Genomic DNA, 24,079 nt, shown 5'->3' on the forward strand with positions numbered 1-24,079 from the left:
CCATCACTCAAATCTCCCTTCTGACAAGTCCAATGATTTGGTAAAAACATGCTTTTGTATGAATCTCCCTGTTGTTGATCTTGTGAGATTGTTATTGTTTTCCAGTGCTGAGAATCTAACTATCCCTGGCCCCTTCTACTCAATGTTTAATTATCACGTTGTGTTCTTTGTGATCACATCTCAATAAAAACACAATGAAACTTTGGATATCTAGAACCTTTGCTTAGTGCTTTGTTCCAGAAGCCTGAGTTTTAAGACTACCATAAACAGAAGGAAGCATTAGGGTTGATCGTTTTCAAGAACCATCTGTCACAATACGGGCATATAAGCCAGTGCTTGAACACTCTATCAAGCCCAAGGCTACGGCTTCTGTCCTTAGCTTTGTGTCTGGCCCACAGAAATTTCTCTAAAATAACACTGTGAAACTGGAGCTGGAGATGTGACTCCATGACTCCACGGCTAAGAGTATTTGTGGCTCTTGCATCAGACCTGGGTTTGATTCTCAGCACCCACAAGGCAACTCACAAACCATCCACAACTCCAGTTCCAGGGGATTCATCACCCTCTTCAGACCTCCATGAGCCCCAGACCCTTACATGGTACACAAACAACTCATAAACATAAAAATAAATTTTGAAAATCTACTTTTAAGTAAATAAGTAAATATAAAATTGAACCTCTTAGGGGGTGGAAAATGGCTTGGTGGTTAAAAGCACATCTGCTCTTATAGAGGAGTTCAATTCACCTCCTACCACCTATGTTGGACAGCTCACAGGTGCCTGCCATTCCAGCTCCAGGAGGGCCCAAGAGGGGTGGGGTGTGTCCAGTGCTCTGGCTTCTGAAGACACCTGCATTCATGTGCACATAATCAAATAGATAGAGAGAGAGAGAGAGGTGCAAATGCATAATTACTTTTTTTAATGAGACTCTTTCCCTAGCCTCTTACTCATTTGGTGCTAAGGACAGTCAGTTCTCCTCCCAGCCCACCCTGAGTGGATGTATCTCAGCACATCACTTCTTTGTCCTATCTCCATTTTCTCAGTAATGACAACAAAAAGTCTCACTAACTGTATACGACCACACGTGTCCTTCCCAACAAGCATGAGCTCACATCACTCCCCCAAACTCCTGGCAGGTGCAGACTGCCATTCTCTTTGCTACACAAAGAGAGGAGGAAGACACCCACCTAGAGGTCGAATGATGCACCCAAAATTACAGAGCAGGCAGACCCTGGGGGGAGACTCTGAACCCAGGCAGCCTGGCTCTGGCAAAGGGACCAGACACTTTCAGATGCTCTCATGCTCAGCGTTGGTTTTAAACCTGAAGAGGAGTCTAAGGAACTTGGATGACTCCCCAGATCCAGAGTCAGAGCACACTTTGCCTCCCCCCACTCCCTGAGGCCTGCCCCAGGCCATGGACAGTTCCTCTAGATCTGCTTTCTTTGTTCCTAGTTCTGTAAGTGGCTACCACCACTTACAGAACTGAAGATCCCAGCCTGGCCTGCCCTCCAGCCCCCCAGTTCTGAACTTTGTACTGTCAGCGGATTATTTTCTTTCTTTCTCCTTTTTCTTTCCTCTTGACAAGTGGAAAAAGTATCATTTTTAGGAGGTAGGGTGTGTGTGTGTGTGTGTGTGTGTGTGTGTGTGTGTGTGTGTTTTCCTGGCGATAGGAATGAAATGACACACTCGGCCCTGCCCCCAACTCCCAGTTGTATAACACCGGAAAAGACAAGAAGCTGGACAGAAACACAAGGAGGTGGCCACAGCCTCCTGCCCACCCACCCCCATCCTACCACAGGCCACACATCAGGGTTTCCTCTGCAGCCCAATCCCTTCCCCTTCCCTTCTGCAAGGAATGACGGTTGTGGCCTCCAGGCCGACCTGGGAAACGAAGCATTCCTGCCCACCTTCCAGCCTCATCGCCCACAGTGCCCTGGCAGAAGCCTCTTTTTCCAGAAAAACCAGGCTCCTCATTGATCTCAACACATGCTTCATGCTTTCCTACTTCCGTGCCTTGGCCCGCTGTCTTCCAGGAGTACCCTCCCGCTCCTCTCCCTGGATCCAAATCTACCACCCTGAAAAGACCTTGCTGGAGACAAGCACCTGCCGGAGAACTCACTGTACAGTGCCAAGTGCCAGGACACAGTAGCCAGGAAGCCAGTGAGGGCCCGGCTCCATAAACAGAGAAGTGATTATAAGCTGCGAACGATGACAGCCCTGCCATACACTTCTGCCCAGATGTGCCCGCCTGCCCCCTCCTTCCGCACCCTCTTCTCGCCTGGGGCACCACTATAGTCACCAGCACTAATGCTTGCTAAAAGCAATCCTCAGCCATCCATGTCCCTCCATTCTGCTACCATCCTTACATAGAGAACATAATGTTCTCAAATTCAAAGCCTTCAGCCTACCTCGTCCTCCAAAGAAGCCTCCAGACCAGTCTTCTAAATATAACCTCACTAGATGACTCCCGCAGCAGCCCTTTTGTCAAACCTCACTGACTTATTCCACTGGCTGCACAGCCTAGGGGGTCTTTGACCCTCAGCCCCCCCTTCTTCCGGCCCCACAGTGGCACAGCACAGCACGCTACAGAAGCACCTGAGTACTGTGCCGAGCAGACTGGGCAGTGGAAGCTGTGGCTTGCCTCAGTCGAGCCAGAAAGGCCCCAGTGCTCACTGCGTGCGTCCCCACATTGTGCTGAGCAATGTCATTCCTATGGTCAGGGAAAGATGGTTTTTGATTTTCCTGTTTGGCTCCAAATTATTCTCTTGGGTAGCTTTCGAATGTCTTTTTAGTACTTCGAGTGTAGGCTGCTTGACAGAGAGACGATGCAACAGGCAGATGCAGCTTCAACCAGCAAAAATCCTCACTTGGACTGGCATGAAGCTAACTGGTATAGTCCTTGCTTACGGAGGGCAGGGTCCTGGGTACCATCCCCTGCACGCGCACACACACACATACACACACAATTAGCTAACCAATTACAATCTCCATTTACTGTTCAGGAGTTGAGATGATGAATACTTCTCATTAATGACTCTAGATTTAAAATAATTTGAAAGCTGAGAATATGATTCAGTAGGCAAGAATGCCTACTCAGAAAACACAAGAACCTGAATTTGGATTCCCCAGAACCTACATTAAAAGCTGGACATGGGGCTGGAGAGATGGCTCAGCAGTTAAGAGCACTGACTACTCTTCCAGAGGTCCTGAGTTCAATTCCCAGCAACCACATGGTGGCTCACAACCATCTATAATGGGATCTGATGCTCTCTTCTGGTATGTCTGAAAGAGAGCAACAGTGTACTCACATACATAAAATAAATCTTTTTTTAAAAAACAAAAATAAAAATGAAAATACCTAAATTGGACATGGCCACTGGCACCTAAGAGACAGAAACAGAAAGATCACTGGATCATGCTGGCATAAAAAAAAATGGCAAATTCCGATTTCAGTGAAAGGCTCTGTCCCAAGGAACTAAGATGGAGCCCCAGCATCCTCCTCAGGCCTCCACAGGGGAGCACACGCAATGATAGCAACAGTGGTTTTAGTACCAGTAATTTATGAAGGTTGCTCTGTCATAAGGTTCAGCGCCCATGTAAAAAGCCAGGCACAAATCATGCACCTGTAATCCCAGCACCGTGAAGATGGGGACAGGAAGACCCTGGAGATAGGAGGACCCTGGAGATAGGAGGATCCTGGGACTTCTGGTCAGCCAATTTAGCAAACTAGTGAGCTCCAGACCAATAAAGACCTTGCCTCAAAAAAAAAAAAATACAATGGAAACTAATAGAATAAGATACCAGGCATGTATTCCTGGTCTCCATATACACATATACATGTATATAGCAAACACATAGACATTATTTCAACACATACAGCACACATATAATAATAATAATAATAATTTGAAATGACACAAAAAACTTAGTGGGAGAAAGGACCAAGTCAGTAGAAGTCAGTGTACTTTATTGGAAACATTCAGGAGGCAAAAAGCTAAACGAAGTTCTCGAATTCTGACAAGCACAGAAGAGGGGACAGTGTCATGAAAACCTGATGGTGATCAAGGGTAAGATTTAATCTGTTTTAGATTCTTGAACTAGTAATTTTAATTTCTTAGACTGCGAGCTCTCCAAAGCAGGTTAGTACTCTGCTTGTTTCCAAAAGGATAATTTGCCCAGGGGAGAGGCTTTGCTATCGTAGCGCGGTGTCTCATTCATGATTTGCCCAGGGCAGAGCAGAGGCTTTGCTATCGTAGAGGGGTGCCTCATTCATGGTTTGGCTCTAGATCCTCAAGACTCTTCCATGAAGTTCCTACAGGATGACCTCAAGAAAGTGGCTGAGTGGTCAGTCCTTGCCCACTCAGACAATTACTTTCAAAGCCATATATTGATGGGTACAGAGCTTCACCTGGTGCCATATCAGAAGGGCAGGTGTCTTGGCACAAGGAGCCACCATCCTTTGTAGACTTGTGCTTAGAATAACTTCCCCTAATACTTATAAGCAGGGAAGGCTCAGAGACTCACCCAATGGAACTGAGGCAGCTCTGGGGCTTCGCTGGAATGGAGGAACGTCTGATGCTCCCAGCTAAGCACCTGTCAGATGCTATGGCTCTTGGGAAAACTTTCCATGGGTAAACTCAAAGCCCAAAGACCACCCATTGGAAAGCAACAGGACCCCTCCCGGGAGCACCAAGAAAGAAGTTCTTTTGGAAGATGGGAAGCTTCAGAGGATCACAAATGTCATTTTTGCTATATTCACAATTGTTGTCCTGCAGAGAGGGAACATAGAAATTCAGTGTCTCCTTACAAAGAAAATATGTATCCTGGTGACCATCAGTTGACTTAAGTCTAGGGGATAGGATTACAGAAAACATCTCTTTAAACATTCGAGTGCCCTCCTTCCTCAAATCTGAGCAAAAGAACACTGAACACAGTGTGTGGAGAAGGCGATGGAGCTGTCAGGTGAAGCAGAGCAGGCCCAGCAAGAGGAGTAAGAGCTTGCATAAGTGCTGGGCCAGCTGTGGGTGCAAAGGTGTGTGCACTCTCTACATCTACTTCTTCTAGAATCTGAAGGTTGCCCCTATAGGCTTGTTGTGAGCCTAAATAGTAAGTGACCACTTAGCACATAGTAGGTACTCAAGAAATCTGGTGTACTTTATAAATATCTGTTCTTTTCAAAACAGATAGGCCCAGGACATTCCTTTCTTTACAAAAGAATTCACTGTGGGGTCCCTTTAAGCCTTCAGCCTTGTGAGTGCGTTTTAAATGGAATTGTTTGCAGAAATCCATTTACACATGACATTTTGAAAACACAGCCACTGCTCTAATGAAGGCAAGCGGACAGAGCTCCTGGGGCACACTCTCTCAGCCTCAGATCCTGTCCAGCAGGATTCTCTGAAATACTGGAGACTAAAAACATCTTCTCTGAAAAACCCACAAAGACCCAACTGGTCGCCCTCTGGGAAGTCTTTTTTCCATGCATATTTGGAAGGCTTGTGGTGTTTCCAGCTATGGGTCCAAGATTATGAGGACAATAGAAATAGCAATAGGCTAAGGACATTAGCTAACATTTATTGAGGCTTTCCTATGTTAGAGTCACGGTGCTAATTCCCACGCATTATCCCACACAGGGTGAAAGAGGCTAATATCTGTAGAATTGCAACGTGTGCTTGTAGATGGAAAAAGTTCCCATAATTCCTCACAAAGAAAAAAATCCCACAGGCTATTATCTTTGTTGTTTTTCTGATAGGGAAACAGAGGCAGAGAGTAGGTACGTCATGTGACCAAAATTGTCCATCTATAAATAACAAATTATTTTGAACAAGTCTAGCTATGAAGCACACTCTGTTACATACCACTGCTCTCTCTGTGTCTACATTCTCTCCCCACCACCCGGGCATCCATCAGAGCCAGGACTGCTAGGCAGAGGGTCCCTATGGGAGGCACTGGCCCTCCTTCTGCCTCCTCCCCATCTCACTTAGCCCTCCACAAGCTGTTGTCAATTGCACTGAAGTATTTACAGCAACCAGCAACCGCTGACACCTCTGTCCACGTGGGCTATAATTTGATGCTCAAGTTGTTAAGCAGCGGCTTTCCAGCAGCAGCTCTTCATACATGAGTGTCTCCCCCAAGAGCCAGGCTCTCTGTCTCTCCACTGCTCCCCACGCATGCACACCTCTCCTGCTGGCCCAGAGTGTGGACACATATGTTCACTTGCCAAATGCATCATCACCTACAGAGGCATATGGGTGCACATACATGTACACATGTACGTATACACACACATGCATAGACTCCATCATAAAACCATCACAGTCTCTTAAGAACATACCTGCTAATACATACCATGTGTACCACAGATCACTGACCTTATCCCATTCACACAGCTTGTATCACACACACACAGCACCATAGAGGGAATGGCTGGAGTGCTCTATGAGGTAGTATTTGACAGTAATGATGGCTAGTAATGCCAACCCAAATACAGTCACAGGAAATATATTCTTCATGTAATAACTCATCAGAAAATTACTCTTTATTAGGGAAAGCATATAAATATTCAGCATGCTTTTTCAGGGACTTGTGTTAAATTGCAGCTGTCGCTCACATGTGTTTGCATCTGTTTGATCCCAAGTTGGTGTATCTACCTAAACCCCTGGGCAACAGAGATCATGCATGTGCATCCACCTCACAGCACTGTGAGCACAATGTGAGGCGGGGATTGGGCAGTGTTCTCTGGCAATGTAGATGATCCTCCACATGGACCAAGATGGCCAGGAAGAGGCCATGACAGCACAGCAAGGAAAATGACTCAGTTGGATTTTACTGTTGTCACTCTTCAGGTGTGCTCTGTCCTACCTCTTTGCCCACAGGATCTGTTGTTGGCTGACAGGGCAGGATTACAAGTCTGTGTGTGGATGAGGAGATAATGAGGACAGAGGCAAATAAAGGGGCAAGATACCCCAGGCCAAGAAGACCATTCACAAAGACTTTCAGTAGGACACTTATTCCATGCACACCTACTAAATGCTAGGTACTGTTAGTTTAAGTCATGGCTTTGGTAAGCGAACTCAGGCTACTTTACCTTGAATAGCTATCTGCCAATCTGAGTTTATTCCTCTGCCTTCTACACATGATCATGACGCCTCTTTTCTCACCCTATGGCCCCCATTCCAAAGAACAGCATTCCCCCCCCCACATGCCAGAATCTAGAAAAGAGAAAGAATTGTAGATAGAAGATGAGTCAAGCCATTGAATCGAACTCTATCTGGTGATATCAGGACAGCCAGGAGCCAAGGCTGTCCTGAGTGATATGCCTGCATAGAGTGGGCCAAGGAGAATAGGATGAGGATGTATCCAGAAGCCATCCAGCACAGGTGAGCTCAGACATCTCTGTGTCTCCCCCTGGACTTACTATGCACAGCATACAGGCATTTCTATTTCCCTCTGTGCACTCACCGTGGGATGGGCACAGTGCTCTGTGGGTTGCCAACAAGCCATGCACAGCCTCTTAAAGGGATGTTAAGACACCGAATGGAACAAAAGACTCGAGGAGACTTTGGTAGCCAAGGTCACCAAGCCACATTCCCAACTTCACTTGTACACACAGTCAGACTCCATACGGGCAGGTGGAGCCAGAGGACTGGGTTTGGGTAGAGAAATATGGTCACAGATAATATTTGTCACCTCCAGACTACATACATGGCCCTGTAACAAAGATGGCTTTCAGAATCCTCTGTTCCCTTTGTCTCTCTCCTCACTGAGTTTAGAAGAAGCAATGAGCAATGACAAGAACCTGGAGCTGAGGTCCACCACCCCCAAGGGGCCTGTGGATAAAATCTGCTGGGTCACAGTTCTGTAAATCTGGCTGGAAAAAACAAGTTTATCTTTATTTTGAGAAACTTCTAAACTGAGGTACAGCATTCTATTCAATAACGGATGTAATAGATTCTGTCAGTATTTTCTGTACCTATAACTGCTACCCATAGAAAATTTAAACAAGCTCTTGCAAAACTGTCAAAATTCTCCTGGTAACCACTTTAAAATTATATTATAACATCACTACCGTGTTACATTAATGTGCTACATTTGTTTCTTGTTTTTCTCTTGTAGGATGGAGTCTTGCTGTGCTGTACAAGCTGGTCTAAAGCTAGAGAGTGTATGCATAAGCCTCAGTCTTCCAAGTAGAATTACAGGCATATAACATCATATACAGCTTTGTTATTTTACCATCACAAACTATCTTACCATATGTCTTATTATAAAACATTTTTTTAATAATTTGATATTTGAATTCCAGCAGGATTCATTATTTTGCAGGCCTGTAAATTTGATTACTTGCACTTAAAAACCTTTATGGTTAGGGATCTGTGGACTTCACTAGTCTGCCCAAGGAGACTCCATGAGATTTTAAAAATAATTCTCTAGGGAAGGATAGAGAACCCTGGTGGAGAAGCCATGGACCCGTGGATGGTTGTGTGTCCATTACCACCGTCATCAGTGATTCAGTATTGGACAGATGAGAGAATAACGTTTATTTGTTCAAAGACAGAGAACTTGAGGATCTCTTACAATGGAGAGTCCACATGACCACAGAGAACAAGCCGGTAGGTCTTAGGCTCATACTCTCTCCTGAACATCCTCACCCATCAGGATAGGACATCTTGAGTGCTTCTTTCTCAAACCCAGCCTTCTGCTGTCCAAACTGTCCCCAGCCTTCAAGGCCTAATTCAAGTGCTACTATCTCTGGGAAGTCTCCTGGGCTTCTTCCTTCTCAGAGAAATTATTGTCCCAGACCTGGACTACAAAGCTATCAACAGCCAGGCGTGGTGGCGCACACCTTTAATCCCAGTACTCAGGAGGCAGAGGCAGGCAGATTTCTGAGTTCGAGGTCAGCCTGGTCTACAAAGTGATTTCCAGGACAGCCAGAGCTATACAGAGAAACCCTGTCTCAAAAAAGAAAAAAAGAAAAAAAAAAAAAAAAGCTATCAATATCCTGAGGAAAGTCAGATACATTTCCTTCTTCTGACCCAGCCCTACCTCTACTACAAGCCTGTATCAGGGATGCCCGCTCATGGCAAAGTCAATAACCCTTTACTGCATGGCAAGTAGGGGGTAGTCAAGGAGCTGTATGACTAAGCTCCATTCCCCGCAGCCTAATCCAAGACCAGGGTGGGGACTTGATTTCCCCTCTCTGAAGTTATTCCTGCCAGAGATGGATTTCCAACCAATGCATACTGACCTTTAAGAGTCTCACCTTATCTTCAGTTTCCTTTCCATAAATCAATTACTCATGCTCAACCACAGTCAAAAAATATTAGATGGAAATTTCCAGAAGTAAACAATCCAAACATTTTAAATCACTCTTTTATAATATATTTATAAGTATTTTATTGCCAGCTATTTTTAGAGACTCTTATTGTGCTTCATATATGTTAAACTGCATCACAGGTGTGTGTATATCTAAGTTAAAAAAAACACATAGCACCTGGTACTATCTAAGGTTCAGGCATCCACATTTCTGGACAACACAAACTCGCAAGACTTTGGGCAATACAACAGGCTCTGTGAAAGAGAATGTAACAGGTCTTGGAAAGCATCCTCCCAGGAGTAAGGAGGAACTACTGTTGCTTTGGCAGCCACACTAGGAGTCAGGTAGGGATGAGAAACAATGATGGGTCCTCTCCAACCCCTGTGAGTGATTCTTCATCCTGCAAAATTGGAATCTGAGGCAACCTCTTTTTCCCCAATCCCACCCTTGAAAGTCACACTCTTAGCCCACTGCATCCTTCTTCTCCCACTTTACCCTATCCCACACACACCCAGCCCTTGAACTGGAATAGTCATCTACGTGCACACAAAACTGGAGAGCACCACAGACACTGTGGCTCCAGTTGGTGTGTGAAGGTGTGTAAAGGGAGACAGCTCTCTGGCCTTCTTTAGAATGTAATGTGCCAACCTGAGCACTTTTTGTCTAGAGGATGGAGAAGCACTAAGCTTGAACAAAGGTTGTCTGGCAACTCTGGCTGCACAGTGCTGTTCCCATTTTCTTTCCCCTCACCATGCCAAGGACCAAAGGTTCTTATTCCTCAATGAATGGTCACATTTCTGAATAATAAATAAATGAATAAACAAATGCTCACAATGCAGCACACTTTTGGAAGTCTTGCACCATGTACTAGGAACAGAGAGATGCAACATATTCAACTACTGTTCTCAGGTGCTTCCAACATGGTAAGAGCGGTGAGCAGAAAGTAATATGTCAAAGTTAATTCATTAAAGTACTAAAAGGGCAGGGCTGGAGAGATTACTACAAGGCTAAGAGTACTGGCTGCTCATCCAGAGGTCTTGAGTTCAATTCTCAGCAACTATATGGTGGTTTACAACCATCTATGCCTGATGCCCTTTTCTGGCATGCAGGCCTACATGCATATGGAGTACTCATATATATAAAATAAAATATTTTTTAAGCACTAAAAGGGCTAAGGATGTAGCTCAATGGTAAGGTACCACCTGGCATTTGCAAAGCCCTGGGTTCTATCACCAGTCAAAAATTATGTAATAGAAATCACAGCAGCATGGGGAATAGAATCTGACCATAGAGGATGGAGAGAAAGCTGGGGTGGGCATGAGGTGGCAACATCTGATCAGAGGGGAGCCAAGAAGAAGAGAAAGAACAATTAGGTCCATAAACTATAGAGTCATTGGCTGTTGGACTCATTGAAAGGTATACCCCTGAACATCTAGAATCATGCTTTTAACCAATGGTTATTTATTTTTACAAATACCATGAAAAAGAAGTTTCACCATTGAAGGGCTCTCCTAGCCTAAGGCTAGGCTGGTTTCCATACTCTGTCCATGAAGGCCAGGCTGCCCCTTTCAACTTTGAGGTACTAGGGAAAGAAGTGAGTCTGGAGACTCTCTGTGTGTCAGGATGAAGGCTAGGCCCCTTTTTGCTGTGCTTCAGGAAGGTTGAGCGGTTGGGAGCTGTGAGGGACAGTAGAACTCTGCAAGGGATCCAGATTCACTGGAGCTGTAGTGGCTGAGCAGCCCAGAAACCAGAACTGCTGAAGAAGCTGAGTCAAACAGGATACAGTTGTGTGGTCTACTCCTCTCCATCATCCTAACCTTCCAGAGTTGGAAGCGACCCCCACCCTGAATGGTGCCCTTCACCTCTTCTCCCTAAAAGTCCAAGGTATTTGTCCTCAGAGCCAACATCGCAGCTTTAATTAGATCTGCATCGGTGTGTGTCTCTATGGAGTTAGACTGTCATCATCCTGAGGACAGGAACCATATGTGGTCTGTTCACCATTATATCTCCCTTGTAAGACAGAAGACCAGGCACAAAAATGGGTCCTAAAAGACTATCAAGATTGAAGTCTTAGGTTCAAGGAGTGGGCCTGGGAGCATGGTTCAACAGATAACAGCAGCTTCAACATGAGTGTTTTTTGTCTTACAAAGAGAGGGCCCAAGAAATAAGAAAACATGAACTACTATTACATTTGTTGGGCCCCTGCTTATGCATGAGGCCTCTGAGTGTAAGGGAGGAGGGAAGAAGGAAAGAAGGATAACGGAAATAAAGAAAACTACAGATGTTGCATCTGTAGAGGTGAGAGCATGGCAATACAGGTAAGGACCACAGACAGAGAATGCCACGTATAGTCCTGGACCCTGAGGCTCTTTTTCCTAAAAACATTGGTCTCCTTAAGAACTCTCTTCTCCCTCACCCCATCCCCAGCCACCTTCTTGAAGGTGTAAACTGTCCCAAAACTGTAGGGAACACCTAGCCATGCCATTTTCTCTCAACCAAGTGTCCCCCAAAATTATGAAAGGGCAGAAGAAGAGGAATGAAGCAGCTAACAGTGTGGCGGGTGCCCTGCTAGGATACAGGAGCCCCAAGAGAGCCTAAGCCTCTAACCTGCACAGGGTACACTTTGGGGAGGAGGAAGATGCAGAGACAGCTCAAGCACATGCCTGTTAGCATGGGTCTGCTTAGGGTCACTTTAGGGTCGTCTCTGTAAGCAGAAGGTCAGACCCATTTATGTCAGGGTCACCTTTGTTGGCTTAGGGTCATCCCTTTTTAGAACTAGGTCATTGACTTTGGGGCAAGGTCCCCCTGGATTACAGAATCATCCTCCCAAGGAAGGGCATTCTGAGGTGAAGCAGGGTCACCACCATTAGGAGGGTTATCTCTGTGAGCACAGGAAGTCCTCGGTGAGCAGGGTATGCTCCTGGACTTTGGGGCCATCAGCGCCCCCAGGTGGCTGGGCTTGGCCAGTAAGCACTTGGATCCCTGCCAGGCAGGGCTTCAGGAGCCTTAGCCCTGAGGCTCTACTCTCTGTGTCTCTCACAGTTGGGAGAGGAACAGAGCCCACTCAGACCCTGGACCCTTCAGGAACTGCATTGGTACCAAAGATTCTTGCACACATCTTTGGGACTCCTGCTCACAGAACACAATTTAGATGCTGGAGCACATCTGAGACTTGGAATCTGCCACCGCTAATCTATGATACAAGCCACAGGTAGAGTCATATGGCCAGGGCACACACAGCCTACTCCCCTGGATCTGGGCACAGACACCCTCTCTGCCAACTAGCCTCTGAGAGTCCCACCCTTCCTCTTAAAAGGTGAGGAAAACTTAAGTTCTCAAGTTTGGTTTCAGTGAAGACTTTGTGAAAGAATCGGGTCATACCCACTTCCCTTCCCAGGCTTTGGAATGGCTCTTCTCTGATGTTCATCCTGACCCATGTGTTTCTGGAAGGACCCCTCCTCATTCACATCTTGGCTGGGCTTTGGGAAAGAAGAGGCTTGGGACGTGCATAGAAAACCCAGTGTGAGCAGAGACTCCCATTCACACTTTGCACTGCTGTAGAGTTCATGGTTGGTGTTGAGTTCAAGGACTGCCAGGTGACCACTTCTCCACATAGCAGACAGACTCAGTCCTCCTTGGGGACCGCGGCTTCCACTCAGTCCTGCTCAATTCTTTAGGGCTCTGCCAAGGGAGAAGAAAACCCAGGGTCCCACATAAAAGTACCATACCACCAAGAAAGGAAGTGAGCCACTCTCTCCTCGCTTGCTGTACCTCTGGGCACAGGTGCTGCCAGGATTTTCTGCAGAGTCCAGCACAGTCAGACCCTACATCCTCACTGCATTAAGAAAATTTGGTTTGGAAAAAGACTGTTAAGCCTGCCAGAAGAGAAGAGCTAAGACACAGCCACTGACCCCCCAGAACAGAAATCAGGATCTGACTTATTCCAACTCTGTTCAAACAAATAAACTGAGGCCTTGTAAGAAGTCTTAGTCTAAGGTCAAAAGAGTCAGCACCATTGCTAGAACTGGGAATCCTTTTTTCTCTCTTATCTACCCCTAGTATAGATAGCCATCATCACAGTGGATGCTAAGATGAAGCCCCCGGAAGAGAGAGAAAGAAAACTAAAGCCTACCAGACACTCATAGGCTGAGTATAAGTCAGAATTCCTAGTACTATAGGAGATAAAACACACTTGTACACACACACACACACACACACACACACACACACACACACACACCANCACACACACACACACACACACACACACACACACACACACACACCAGCAAGTACATCCAACCCAAGAAACAATGATTACAGCCAGGGCCATTTTTATCCCCCACACCTAGGTGGTCCAGCAGAATTGGAGTCAGTGGGATTCATCTAACTGGGAGAATAGAGGGGGAAAGGAAGCCAGTATCTCCAATGGCTAGCAGGAAAGAAACAGAGTGGATGGCAAATGGTGATCACATCTTCTCCCCTCTAACAAGGTAGAGGATGTGGCTTCTCCCCAATGCCAGGGTGGGGCAGCATTTTGCTCACCTGCACTCCTCTCTCCTGCCATCCGCACCTTGTTCACCTAAAGGCAATTTATTTCATCTTGGTTTTCCAGAATTGCTGACTGTTTTACTCTTCCTCACATCCTGACTGTGAAGAGAAAGGATTTAAAGGCAACGATAACCCAGCATCTTGGGATTTCCCGGGCATTTAAGGGCAGTTGAAGAAGTTTAAATTTCTTCATAATATCCAGATGAGTACTTTATCTAAGTACTTTATAGAGAGTGCAGGATTCACCTGTAGATCCCAGGATGCTGCCAAGCATCTTTGAACAAACTCTGGTCGCCATCCTCCCTTCACTGTCTAGACCTGTTTCCACAGCCAAGAGTCAGCCTCGGCTCCTTTGTAAGCTCTAGCGGCTGTGCTATCTGCACTTGCACCTTTGACACAGAAAGACAGTTTCCTGAGAATGGAAGCAGAAGCTCCAAAGACACCAAGGACTTCTAGCCAAGTTCTATACAGGCTGGAGTAGAGGAGGCTGTCTGGCAGCCCTGCATGGGAGACAGACAGAGGCTGGACAATGGTACCTGTTAGCTAACCTGGAACAATCAGGACCTAGAGTCCAAGTAAGATATAACAACTGCCCATTATGGGCAAGCCTAAGGAGAAAGTCAACCTGCTCCTCTGCTGACCAAATCATAGTACCTTCAGCAGTTTTGCTCCATGCTCCAGATCTCTAGCTTTGTCTGCATCTGGGGAGGAAAGTGGGAGAAGATAAACAGGTCTAGGGAATAAAGGGCCAAACCACCATTCTACCCCAACGCGCTCTACCCACATTATTTCCAGTCTCTGCCAAGTCCTCCAAGGACATTCATTCTCCACACTCATGAGGCACACTGAAAAGGGTCACAAAGATCTCCATTAGCATATGCAAATTAACAAATGCTTGTAAGCACAGGAGCAAGGGGGAGCAGAATGCATATCTAACCCCATCAACAGAAAAGATCACATACCCCCCCCCCAAACAAACGCTACATACATACCTATTACATCTTTAATACAACTCGAATGGGGGTGGGGGGCAGGAGAGATTGCACATCAGAACTCACCTCGAAGTTGCTTCGAAATCTATATGCTTATTGATTTGGTTTGGTTTGGTTTTTGTTTTGGTTCGTTTTGTTTTAAGAGTCTCTCACTGTGTAGCCCTAGCTTGCTTGGAAATCACTATGTTTACCAGACTCGACTATGACTCAGAAATCCATCTGCCTCTGCCTCCAGAGCACTGCGATTAAAGGCGTGCCTAATTTACTTGTTCTTTTTATGCTATGTTGAGGAGTGGTGGGTGTGCAAAGACACCCTATCAATGATTCTAGACCCTCCGGTGCAAAGCAGGGCTGGCCGAGGAGACCAGGACGGCGATGAATCGACACAAAGCTGGCCCGCCCACCACAGCGTCGGACACCGGAATCCACTCTGGTTTTCCAGGTCCTTGACATCTCTTCCCAGGTCCGCGGCTAATTCTACTCGATGACCTCAGACTGGTCCTTTCAGCTCCGCTCTCAGAACCCTTTAGCTCCAGAAGTTTGGGTCTGAGTCTAATTTAAGCTATCGCCCCTCCAGCGGCTCTCTTTAATATAAAGAAGTGGGAATCATTCCCAAAAGATTGAAGAATGTGAGAATAACCTGCAGGTGCGACATAAAACCAAAGGGCACAGAAGAGACTGACAGGCGGGAACCTAGGTTAGAATGAGGGTATAGGGGTGGGCTCCTACTCCCAGAGAAGCCCAGCGCATCTACATCTGAATGGGAAGCCCTGAAGTCCGCTTCGCACCGACACCTGCTGGAGGAGGGGGCCTCAAAGTAAGAGTCTTCGGTTACCATAGGCTAATTAATTCGAACAATAAAGTCCACTCCAGTGTCCTCAAGGCTCCGAACACGCCGTACCCACTCCACTCCCAAACACACACACTGGCAGTGCCTACACCGATAAATGGAAATGCACTTCTCAGGTCCGCAATTAGTTTTAGGAAAGGGTGGGTTTAAATGTTTTGCCCCACTGAAGAATTCGTTCTCTCCAGTCCCAAGCAAGATTCATGGAACCCCAATTCCAAAGATATTTCAGCCTCGATAGACAAAAGTAACCCAGGGTGAGCCAACCCTGAGACAATTTCCAGCTTCCGAGGAAACTGAGCAGACCCTGCAGTTGCTGAAACTCACAGAACCCCAACATCCGAGACTGAGTGCATCCTTCCCAGTGGTGCACATAGCCGAGTTTAATGCGGGTTTACCGAGATTCTAGGGTCTACGAAAGATTGGGCAGGGATAGAGGGGTGATGAAGACTCCCACCGACTGAGTTCCTCTCGGACCACGAAATTTAGACCAACAATGAGAAGGGAAAGTGAACATGGAGAAAGGTTTACCGGGAGGAAAACCCAGCTGACGGAGAAACGCGGAGCTGCGACTGCGAGCCATTTCTGCTCGAGTCCGCGTGGAGCGAAAAGACCACGTTGGGAAGGGACCCCCTGCACAGAGCACTGAGCCCAACGAAGGTTGGAAACAATCCCGAGGAGGTGGCCAGAAGCCGAACTCACAGCAGAAGCCTTCCTTCTCGGGCTGACCCAAGCCCAAGGTCTAGCGCGGCTGTGGTGGTGTGGCAGCGCAGCGCCGGCTGGAAGGAGGCGGTGCCTGCTCCGCCCCGTGGCGAGGCGCGCCCTCCATCCAGCCCGCGGAAAAATTCGTTCTCAAAACCAGAGCCCCGGACCTCTGTCTTTCTTATAGAGCTCTCTATTGGTGCACGTCTATGCCAGCCTTTAAAAAAAAAAAAAAATTCAGAAGCGCTAGCTCCAAACTCCAGACATTTGCTTGTTCTCAAACACTGATATTTGAACACTTAAGGGACCGCAATCTCCCTCCCACCCACCCTTGCCCACCTTTAAGTCTCTCCAGAAACCTCACAGTTCCAGCCCCAGGGACAAACATGGGCTGGGTCTCACCGTCCTGGTTAGCCCTCCCGGACGCCTCCCAGGCCCCAGCCTAAACAGCCTTTTGAACTATGCATGGAAATAATTTAGACACAAACCCAAACTCTCCTCGCCTCTCTTCCGTGGAAAGCGCAGGGTTGGGAGGAAACTCCGAATCCCGTCCGTGAAGACCTAGGCACACCGCCTCCTCCCACCGTTTCCTAAGCCGCAAGCTTAGGAGGCACGCTCCGCACTCCAAATCTTTTCTCTCTTTCTCTTGCAAGGACCGTCGTTTAAACTGCGTCGGCGCCTTTATTCGCCTGACCCTGGGCGCAGGGAAACCAGCCTAGTCGGTCATTGTCCTTTCTGGACTGCCCCCACCCCCGCCCCAATCAGTGTCACAAAACGCCCCTTTCAACAGATTCCAAACCCTCTTCACCTCGGCTCACCGAGCCTTCAACTTCAGTGAGTGAGCTCTACGGCGGCGCTGGAGGAGGCGAAGTTTAAATAAACCGGAGCGCAGAGGGAGGAGGCGGGGGTCGCGGAGGGTTGGTAGTTGAAGGGGAGGGTGGAGGTAGAAGTGTTTTTGAAAGGGGGAAAAAAGTCATCGGGGAGGGAAAAGTGCTTTGTAACCACGAAGACGCGCCTGTTGTGGCGAGAACAAATTGGGTAGGGAGGGGAAGTGTCCCCCTCCAACCCTGGCTCCTGGGTGGTCTAGGGGGGAGCCCCTAGAGAAAGAAAGAAAGATGGGGAGGAATACGTGGTGAAAAGAATTAACCACTTTAATTGGGTCGCAACAGAGACTGGGCAGCAGGCTCACGAATGGGCCTCGATCACTCAGACCAAATACTGGTCGATAAAATAAAATGTCTGCCCTTAGCCATGCTGAAAAAAAAAAAAATGTATGGCAAAGTTGGAGAATCAAGACTGTTCTTCACAGCTGTAGAAAGTAAATCTGCAAGAGAGAGAAATTCTGCCCGGAAAGGCCCCCCTCCCCCTCCTTATGGCCTCGGGCCTCCGGCGCCGGATGAAAAGGAATGAAATTGAACGAAATTGAACGAAATGAAGTGAAATTGACCAGTGAAATTCGCCAATTTTCTTCTCCTTTAAACCGCCCGCTCTCGACAGCACTCTCAGAACCTCAGGCTGATTTCTTACCAATTTTTTTTCTCACCTTGGAGAGATCAAGGTGTGCCCTGGATATTTTTCTTATTGTCTCCGATTGTTAGTACCTATGAGGCAACAGACCTCATCTGCCTCCACCCAAGTAGGGAGAGAAGTCTAGGGAGCTGTTCAGATGGGAGGACCTGTTTCACCTCCCAGGAAGTTGGACTCCTGAGCCCACACCAGTCCTAAGCACCCACAGATCTATCGGGTCCGGGAAAGAGTCGCGGCCTGAGTACCTCCAGACGTCCAGGAGGAGTCTATCTATCGCACAAACCCTGCAAACACTCCCTTCTTGCATTCCAGTTTCTAGCTTCTAACATCTTAGCTCTGAACACAACCTAACAGGGAGTCCAAAAATTCAAACACCTCCCCTTCTCCCCTGCTTTTAGAATCTGGAACCTTCCCCAGAGCTGTCAGCTGAGCGTGGGTGGTTTCTCTGGACCAGGCTTGACCTGTTAACTCATTGAGATGCTAGAGTCTGAGTAGAGGGTCTCCTTGGGGACCCCAAGAGCCCTCTAGAGAACTTATACACATCTCATCCTTTTCTGCAAACCCGTATTTCTACCACTGGTACACACACACACACACACACACACACACACACACACACACACACACCCCTCAGGACAAATAGCAATTCACCCAAAAGAACCTTCCACTTCCCCTGTAAGTAGCAGTTGGTTATAGCCAGCTCACCTACCTATCTACCATCCATATGAAGTCTGTCTGATTTTATCTTTTCAAGACAGGGAAAAATTCAACTTTTATTCAAAACTCCAAACTAATATGTAGAATCTAATATTCCAAACTAATCTAATTTTCATGGCAGAGAATTGTGGAGTTGGAAGGTCTTTTTTTTTTTCCCCAGAGCAAACAATTTCCCCAGCATGTACACACATACACACACATTCACATACACCCCTACTCATGTAAAAAGAAACAAAACCATACTCATCAAATTTGGAGCCATGCAAGTCAGAGACCATTATTCCAGTACTGGAGACTATTTCTCAATCCAGACCTCTGAAGCTAATCTAGTTTCTGGTCTATTTGGTAAGATGGTGGGAAGGTAGCGTTCTATCTCCCTGACCTCTTAGTCTTTCAGAGATGGGAGAGGGAGACTCTCAGCATCTTGACAGAAGAACTATGTTCACCACTCACACCTGAGCCTCGTCTCCCTGGAGACCTTTAGTGACACCTCAACAATCCCTCCCCAGTTCCAGTGTTTCCCCCTCTGAATCCTGATGCACGCCTCTTCCTTCTTTCCCTGTCAGCTAAGGGATACTAATGAGTTCTGGGTAATTTCTTTTGTCCACATCCCCAAGTTCTTTGCATCTGGGTCTCTGACACTGTCTTCTACTTTCTCTGTTGTTTATCTTCACTTAAGAGATAAAGAGAGCCTTTGCTCTGACTCTGTCAGTTTTCTGTAAAGGCTGAAAGAATTGCCTCTTCCTGCACTTCCACATGCTTCACCTACAAACTCACTGGAATATACAGAAAAGGGATAACCACCTTCCACTTCACCCCCGATGGTTACAGATCTAGCTATTGGGAATCACAAGCACAAGGCAGAGAGCACAGGGGTCCAATGCACTGTGGATAGTCTTAATCCAACCAGAAGGCAGGAGTTCCTGGCTGTAAACATGGCTCCAGGAACCAAGACCTTTGCCCTAACAGAGTGAACCCCCCTCACTGTTTAGTTGATCATATCCTCTAGCCCACTCAAGCTGGGTGAGGGTGAGCTTTCTAACTCAGTTTGTAGAGTCCCTAAATAAAGCCTTCCACTGTCAGAAGTGTGTGGGAGTGGGGGTTCTAAAGGCCCTCTGGGGGCCAAAAGAAATGCCCTCCTATTAAAGACAGACAGTGACTAATAGTCATAGCACATATTCATGGACACACATAGAAACAAAAACTCAAACTTGCCTGAAATACACTCCTTCACACACACACACACACACACACACACACACCAAACAAACAAACAAACAAACAAATGAACGAACAAAAATCCCAGAGTGACCAAGACAAATACAAAAGCAAACCACCAAAATCTCCATTGAAAAGCCCCTGCACACACAGAAAAAGGAGAGTCATACAAAATATGATTCAAGAGGCATGGACTTGTACTCAGTAGCCACAGTGCTCCAGCACTTAGCACTGAAATCTGCCCAGGCCACACTAAAATCTATACTAGAAGTAGGTGAGACTTCTGGGGTGCAGTAGAAAATAGAATCCCTCTGCCCAACCCCAGGCTTTTGCCCTTCCTTGTACCAGAGTGAAAATGAAAGTGGTCACAGGCTTCCAGAGACCTGGCCCAGTTGGAAGCAGAAGGCCCCAGCAGTGCACAGAGCCTCCCTCCACCATCTGACTAGCTCAAAGCTTCCTTAGCTTTGAGCTTCTTACCTAGCTCTTTCTCCCTCTCCCTCTGCTGGGGAGCTTGAGGTCTTCTAGGAGAGCCTCGACAAGGACAAGGGAGTTCAGGCAAGCAGATTGAGCTGGTGACTGATGCTACGTTCACATACATTTATTCAATTGACACCAATGAAGAGGGAGAGGGAGACAATTTTTTTTTCTTCCATACAGACCATCAGACGATTTCACAGAGTCTCCGCTAAGTGGAGAAGTCTAAATCAATGCACACCAGTGGACAGAGAATGCGTTGGGGGGGGGCAGCCCTCTGTACAGATATTTACACATAACTATAGGACCCCCCCCCCGCCACAGCTCTGTGCCCTTGCCCACCCAATTCCCACCTCTCCAGACCCTCTTCTCCCACCCTCTCTCATTGCCTTTAACTACAATAAATATCACAGGGCCTGGGGCAGAGGAGAAGGCCAAGAGGACCTCTAGCCCTGGATGGCTGGGCCTATGGACCACGGGAAAAGCCAAAGAGGGCTTCTTTTTAAAAAAATAAAAATAAAAAAACAGCCAAACACCAGAGATAAAACATTTTCCTCGGGGAAATGGGCTCTGCGGTTTCTTCAAGGATTGTGGAGACCCCATTTCACTTCTCTTAGCTTCCCGAGTGTGAAGAGCCTGCCTTAGGCTTGGAGGAAACCAGCTTCCTTGAAGAACAGCAAAAGGAACCAAAAAAATTTTTTTTGAAAATTTTTCTTAAGCACAAAGCAGATAACAGATGTCTTTAAATTATAATATTGGATGAGCGGGTCTCAAAGTTGAGGAAGGAATGGGGCGGTGGGTTTTTCAAGCCATGGGTGATTCTGGCGCGATCCGACAACCGACAGGCTTATCTCTGCCAAAGCATTCTCTGACTGTGAAAGGCGCAAAGGCAAGACACAGAGAAGGTTCCTGCTCTCCTTTTTGATGCTTTATGAACAGAAAAGCGGTCTCCGCTTTAAACCTATTGCGTAGACCAGGGAAGCCAGGGAGCCCGCTTCGTCCCAACTGCCAGTGACATTCTGAGCTTGCAGCTTGAAGTGCCCGATCACGCGCGACGGCCTAGGTCTGGAGACTCTTCATAAATAGACTCCCTGAATTCCGCTGGGACCGGCCGAGCTCCCCAGAGAGGTTAAGGAGTGAGGGCCTAACTGGCCCGAGCCCGGTGCGGTCAAAAGTGGCAGCCACTGAGGCCCGCGACTTTGCTGGCAAACGAGGGCCCTGAAGACAGGAGTGAGTCCCCTGGGTGCGAGAGGCGGATATGGCCAGCCACCGGAGTCAGGGCCGGGGCAGTCAGCATGGCCAAGACTTGGGCTTGACCCCCAGGACCTGCGGCTGCTGCGAATGGCGATCCTGGAGAACCGTCGCCGCTGCCCGGGGGTGCGGCCCCGCCACCACCGTGGCCCATGATGTGGTCTATAGAAAAGGAAGGCCTCTGGCCTGTCCCCGCGCCCCCGCCACCCGCACCACCGCCGGCGTCCGTCTTGAGGCCCTGACGCAGGAGTGCAGTGGACAGGCTAGCCGCTGTGCCAGCTGCGGGGGGACTCAAGGACGCGGGGTAGAAAGCCTTGGCGCAACCCAGCTCTGCGCCTAGGAAGGCAGGCAGCCCTGCGGGGCTTGGGCCAGATCCCGGGGCAGGCGCAGGGGCCGGCGCCGAGGCCGCACTTGCGAAGACCGAGGCCGTCGGAGGTCCGGGTGGAGGCGCCGCGGCGCGGCCCGGGGGAACTGACAGCTGGCAAGGCGCTGTGGCGGCGAAGGCGAAGGCGTGCGGGTGTGGATGCGGGTGTGGGGCTGGGCCCGGTGGAGGTGCACCGTAGGCCGGGAGCGCCAGCCCGTAGCCATAGCCGTAAGCGCCGTAAGCGGCGAAGCCCGAGAGGAAGGCGCCAGGGTCCCCGGCCGCGGCAGCCCCGCCACGCAACAGCAGCTCCGGGTGAGGATGCGGGTGTGGATGCGGTGGCGGCAGAGGCTGCCGCTTGAAGCGCTTGCGGCGCCGCAGGAAACTGCCGTTGTCGAACATGTCGGCCGACTCCGGGTCGAGCGTCCAGTAGTTGCCCTTGCCCGGGTTGCCCGGCTCGCGGGGGATCTTAACGAAGCAGTCGTTGAGGGAGAGGTTGTGGCGAATGCTATTCTGCCAGGCAGGGAACTTCTCCCGGTAGTAGGGGAAGCGGCCGCTGATGAACTCGCAGATCTCGCTCAGCGTCAGGCGCTTCTTGGGGCTCTGCAGGATGGCCATGGTGATGAGCGCGATGTACGAATAAGGTGGTTTCACCAGAGGGCTCCGTGTCGCCGCGCCCCCCGACGGCGGCCCGGGTCCCGGCCCCGGCCCCGGCCCCGTTGCGCCTCGGGCTGCCTGCACGCCGGGCCCCGGGCTTCCCGCTGCGGCCGCCGCCCCCCGGGGCGCTAGAGCGCGGGGCTCGCAGTCAGAGCAACCTCCCGACTCTTCCTCGTCCTCAGCCACGTCCGCCTCGGCTTCCTCCGGGGGAGGCTCGTGGCCGTGAGGGAGCACGTCCCGAGGGGCGCGGGGCCCGGAGCGGGCTGTGAGCTCCCCCCCACCGCTGCCGCCGCCCACCACGTCTATGTCTGCGTCGGGCTCGGACAGCGCGGCCGGGGAGCTCTCGGAGGACATGATCTCGCAACAGCAGCTGCCCAGGGTCATGGTGCCGCCGCCGCCGCCTCCTCCGCCGCTCTCCGGCTCCGCTCGGCCCGCGGCTCCGGCTCCGCCGTGCTGCCTCTCCGACCAGTGTGTTTTGCGCGCGGGCGGGGAGGGGGCGGAGGACAGGGAGGGGATGTCCCCTAGCTCCTCAGCGCCCCCTGGTGTTGAGACTCTAGGACTTTCACCCTGCAGAGCGCACCCAACCGGTGCTGCCCCGGGACTCGAAAACCAGGCACCGGAGAAGAGCAGTAAAGCAGCCCGTTACTCGGTCGAATCTGGGCTTCTGGGCCCCTAGACACATAAGTGGGGCTTCGGGAGATTAGTCCCTCCCGCCTGGTGGCAGCCTAAGGCGGAAGAACTGTGGGCCCGGGGCGGAGCTCCCTGGGCAGGGTGGGGCGGGGAAGGAAGGGGGCGGGCAGAGGTCCTCTGCTCCCGGGCCCGGCGGGAACAAACTGCCGCGGTGGCGGGAGCTAGGCTCGCTTGGCTGGAGGCGGGTCATCCTTCTTCTCGCAGCTCCCGCAACCCCGTGGCTCCCTGGAGCCACCACCACCTTCAGTGCGCCCAGTTACTGGAAGTTAAAGCTCATGCCGGCGCAGCTGCATCTGGTGGTGGCAGTGGCTACAAACCTCCTTTCCTCATCTCCCCAAGGCGGCGCCCCGGCCACCCGGGCCGAAGCGCGGATGGATCGCCAGTGAGCCGAGATGGCCAGACCGACGCCGCGGACAAGGACCTACTGGAGGCTAAGGGAGTTCTGGACGACAAGTGAGGAGAGTGATCCAGAGGAACAAACTCGGGCGCCAGTAGATCCTACTCAGAGAGGTGAGAAATGTCTGCGGTGGTCCTCTCCTTCCCCTCCAAGGCCCCTGCCCTGCCACTGTCCCCAGGAAGACCGTCTGCTCTCACTCCTCTTAGTGATTCGTCTCCGCATTCGCCGCATTCTCTGCACACCCACAGGTCCCTTAGCTTGGGTTTGCAGGATTGATTTTTTTTTTTTTTTTTTGTCTCAGCATCTTAATCTTTGTAATTGTCTCTCTTGACCCCCGTGCATATCCTGCGGAAACTGAGTTATCCTGGATGTTTGTTCCTAAGTGT

The 24,079-nt window shown here is 49.2% G+C and overlaps 1 protein-coding gene across 1 annotated transcript; it reads right to left on the reverse strand.

The window, feature by feature from the left end:
• Nucleotides 1-20,450: 20,450 nt before the first annotated feature.
• On the reverse strand, nt 20,451-23,040 carry Foxd2 (forkhead box D2). The gene has a single exon (XM_021161522.1). The coding sequence runs from the start codon at nt 22,988-22,990 to the stop codon at nt 21,506-21,508; it is 1,485 nt and encodes a 494-aa protein (XP_021017181.1). The 5' UTR covers nt 22,991-23,040; the 3' UTR covers nt 20,451-21,505.
• Nucleotides 23,041-24,079: the final 1,039 nt, after the last annotated feature.

This window comes from Mus caroli, chromosome 4 (genome assembly GCF_900094665.2).
Source record: "Mus caroli chromosome 4, CAROLI_EIJ_v1.1, whole genome shotgun sequence".
Taxonomy (NCBI): Eukaryota; Metazoa; Chordata; class Mammalia; order Rodentia; family Muridae; genus Mus; species Mus caroli.